Raw genomic sequence first — 3,415 nt, forward strand, 5'->3', positions numbered from 1 at the left:
ATATTGAAGTCAACAATGCGGCAATTAGGTAATCGCTACGAAGTCGGGCTTCTGTGGAAAACCTTTCCACCTCAGCTTCCACGCAGCCGAGAGATGGCGGTAAAGCGTTTGATATCGGTTGAAAGCAGGATGAGCCGTGACGAAGAGTTTGCACTCCGGTATAAACGTGAGATAGCCAAGTATGTGGAAAAAGGGTACGCCAGAAAGGTAACCGATGAAGAACTCAATGCGTCACATCCTCAAATCTGGTATCTGCCGCACTTCGCTGTTTTCAACCCGAACAAACCGAGCAAGCTTCGCATAGTTTTCGACGCCGCAGCCTCAGTCAATGGAGTGTTACTGAATTCAGCTTTGCTGAAAGGCCCGGAGGAAGCACAACCGTTACTACGCATATTGTTACAGTTTAGACAAGGGAAGATCGGAGTTGCGGCAGATATCAGAGAGATGTTCTCACAAATAAAGGTACGACCGATAGATCAACACGCACAACGTTATTTATGGCGGAACGGGGACCCCAACGAACCTATACAAGAGTTGTTGATGACAACGATGATTTTCGGTGCAGTTTGCTCACCGTGTATCGCCGAGCGCGTGAAGAATAAAAACGCCGAAAGATTTGAAACAGAATTCCCGAAAGCTGCATCTACCATAATAAATAATCACTACGTCGATGACCTGGTTGCCAGTTTTGATGTTGCACACGAAGCCATTACAGTCTGTCAACAAATTGTAAACATCAATTTGGAGGCAGGTTTCGAATTACGAGATTTCATATCCAATTGCAGTAACGTAGAGAGAGCGTTGAACAAAACACCACCAACAATGCGTGAAATAATTAACATGGAACGCAGTGAAACCGCCGAAAAGGTCCTCGGCATGTACTGGAACACCAAAGAAGACGTATTCGAGTTTCATACGAAGTTTCATCGCGTACCGCAATCAGTGCTTTCTAGTGAGCGAGCTCCGACGAAGCGGGAGTTACTCAGCATCGTAATGGCAGTTTTCGACCCATTTGGGCTATTGGCGAATTTATTAATCTCTTCGAAGATTATGGTGCAAGAAACCTGGAGGCAAGGCATCAACTGGGACGAAGCTCTTTCTGCAGATCTGACAGCGAAATGGATACCCTGGTGGAAAGAGTTTCAGCGCATCAGAAATTTTCAGATTCCACGGTGCTACTCGGCCAATATCTCATGTAGCAGCAACATAGAACTACACATCTTTGTCGACGCTAGCCAAGTAGCATTTGCAGCAGTTGGTTACTTCCGCGTAGTGCACAACGGCGTAGTGGACGTGACTTTCGTAATGGCTAAAACTCGCACCGCCCCTAATCGCTTAATGTCTATTCCTAGACTTGAGTTGCAAGCAGCAGTACTGGGCACCAGATTAAGTAAGATGCTTGTTAGCTACCACGACTTCAATATCAGCCGCATTCTGTTTTGGAGCGACTCGCAGACTGTATTGCAATGGATTTATTCCTCCGAGAGAAAATACAAGGCCTTCGTAGGTCATCGCATTGCTGAAATCATAAGCGTAACTGTTCCTGAGCAGTGGCGTTGGGTTCCCACTAATAGCAACCCAGCAGACGCAGCTACACGGCCGTCAAATCCACCTAGGTTCAATACAGATGACCGCTGGATCAACGGCCCTGAATTCCTTAAGTACAATGAGCTACATTGGCCAGCCACTATTGTCGAGCGTCCCGCAGTAATGCTTGAAGAAGTTCAACCCAGCCGTCTCCTTTATTGCCAGGCAAGTAAAAATTTCATTGATTTTACTAAATTTCGTTCATACTTGAAGATAAAACGGATAGTCGCATGGGTGTTACGAGCCAAATTGTTGTTTAATAGAAAGTCAGTCAATATGCGTCTGTCGAATGTACTTACCGCTGCGGAAATTGAAGAAGCAGAGATAATGATCTGTAAAACGGTGCAGCAAGAGTGTTTCGCAAGCGAGATTTCAGACCTCTCTTCGTCGCGTCAGCTTTCCAGACAGAGTGCAGTGTACAGTCTCACACCCTATCTCGACGAAAAGGGTCTTTTGAGGTTAAATGGTCGCATCGATATGGCAATGTATTTACCTTTCGAGACGCGTCATCCTATTTTATTTCCGGCGAAGCACATCGTTGCGGAACTAATCGTAAAGCACCATCACGAGAAAGGTCATCACCAGAACCTCGCCGTTATAATCAATACAGTACGACAAAAATTCTGGATTCCGCATATTAAAACGCTCTACAAGAGAGTGCAGCGAAACTGTCTTGAATGCAGATTGAGCAAAGCAAAGCCAGTCGCGCCTATGATGGGGCAGCTGCCAGCTGACCGCGTTACACCCTATGTACGACCATTTTCTTAGACAGGCGTAGACATGTTTGGACCTTTTAATGTCGCAATCGGACGGAGACGAGAGAAGAGGTGGGGTGTTATCTTCACTTGTTTAACTGTAAGAGCAGCGCATATCGAACTAGCCGAGGATCTGTCTACAGACGCATTTATTCTATGCCTAAGAAATTTCATAAATCGACGTGGGACCCCAGTAAGGATTAGAAGCGACAATGGGACTAATTTCATCGGCGCCCTAAAGGAGTTAAAAAACGCCGAGCAACTATTTGATACAGACCGCATTCAAGAAGAAGCCGCGAAGTATAATATTGAATGGCTATTCAACTGCCCCGCCAATCCCAGTGCAGGCGGTTGCTGGGAGCGTCTAATACGAATTGTTAAATCTCTACTGAACCGCACTCTACGTGAAACAGCGCCTAAAGTAGCAACCTTGCAAAGTGTGTTGATAGAGGCTGAAAATATTATTAACTCGCGGCCGCTGACAGACTTACCGGTATCTCACGAAGAAGACGAGCCTATCACGCCGAACCATTTCTTGCTGGGATGTGTGAATTCAACACAAACTCCACACCCAGTCGACGAAAAGCTTTGCCTGCGAAAGCAATCGAGGATAGCGCAGAACCTCAAAGACCGCTTGTGGAAACGGTGGACGACGGAGTACCTGCCCCAACTTATATGCCGTACTAAGTGGAAGGAGAAAGCTATTCCCCTTCGAGTAAACGACCTAGTCTTGGTTTGCGAACCCACTCTACCACGCAGTCAATGGCGGAGAGGTCGTATCACCGAGGTATTCCCGACGAAAGATGGTCAAGTGCGCATGGCAGAAGTTAAAACAAGCGGAGGAGTACTGCGTCGTCCAGCCACACGTCTAGCCCGACTCATGTTAAACGGTGAATCTCAGGGAGATTCACGGGGGGTGGGGTGTTAGTCACCCTGTGACATTCCTACATTCTAATTCATATACATACATACGTCAAAATTCAGAATGATAGAATACAAATCGGCAAAAACCAAAGTAGCGGTATCCCTGATGGCGCCACCATTGCTTTTCACCGTACTGTAAATTTCCTCGT

General features: G+C 46.5%; 2 protein-coding genes across 2 annotated transcripts in view; one reads left to right on the forward strand and one right to left on the reverse strand.

Moving 5' to 3' along the window:
* The window catches only part of LOC118734157, a 6,402-nt gene extending 2,993 nt beyond the window's left edge, over positions 1–3,409 (forward strand). The window contains exon 2 of the mRNA XM_036463876.1: positions 1–3,409. Within this exon, the coding sequence (XP_036319769.1) occupies positions 1–2,355 (2,355 nt within the window). The 3' untranslated portion in view covers positions 2,356–3,409.
* LOC118734156 (integrator complex subunit 2) overlaps positions 1–3,415 on the reverse strand; it is a 228,323-nt gene that overhangs the window by 173,682 nt on the left and 51,226 nt on the right. The gene's annotated exons all lie outside the window — the stretch shown is intronic.

Source organism: Rhagoletis pomonella, unplaced genomic scaffold (genome assembly GCF_013731165.1).
Source record: "Rhagoletis pomonella isolate Grant_MI unplaced genomic scaffold, Rhpom_1.0 Rhpom_scaffold_00002, whole genome shotgun sequence".
Taxonomy (NCBI): Eukaryota; Metazoa; Arthropoda; class Insecta; order Diptera; family Tephritidae; genus Rhagoletis; species Rhagoletis pomonella.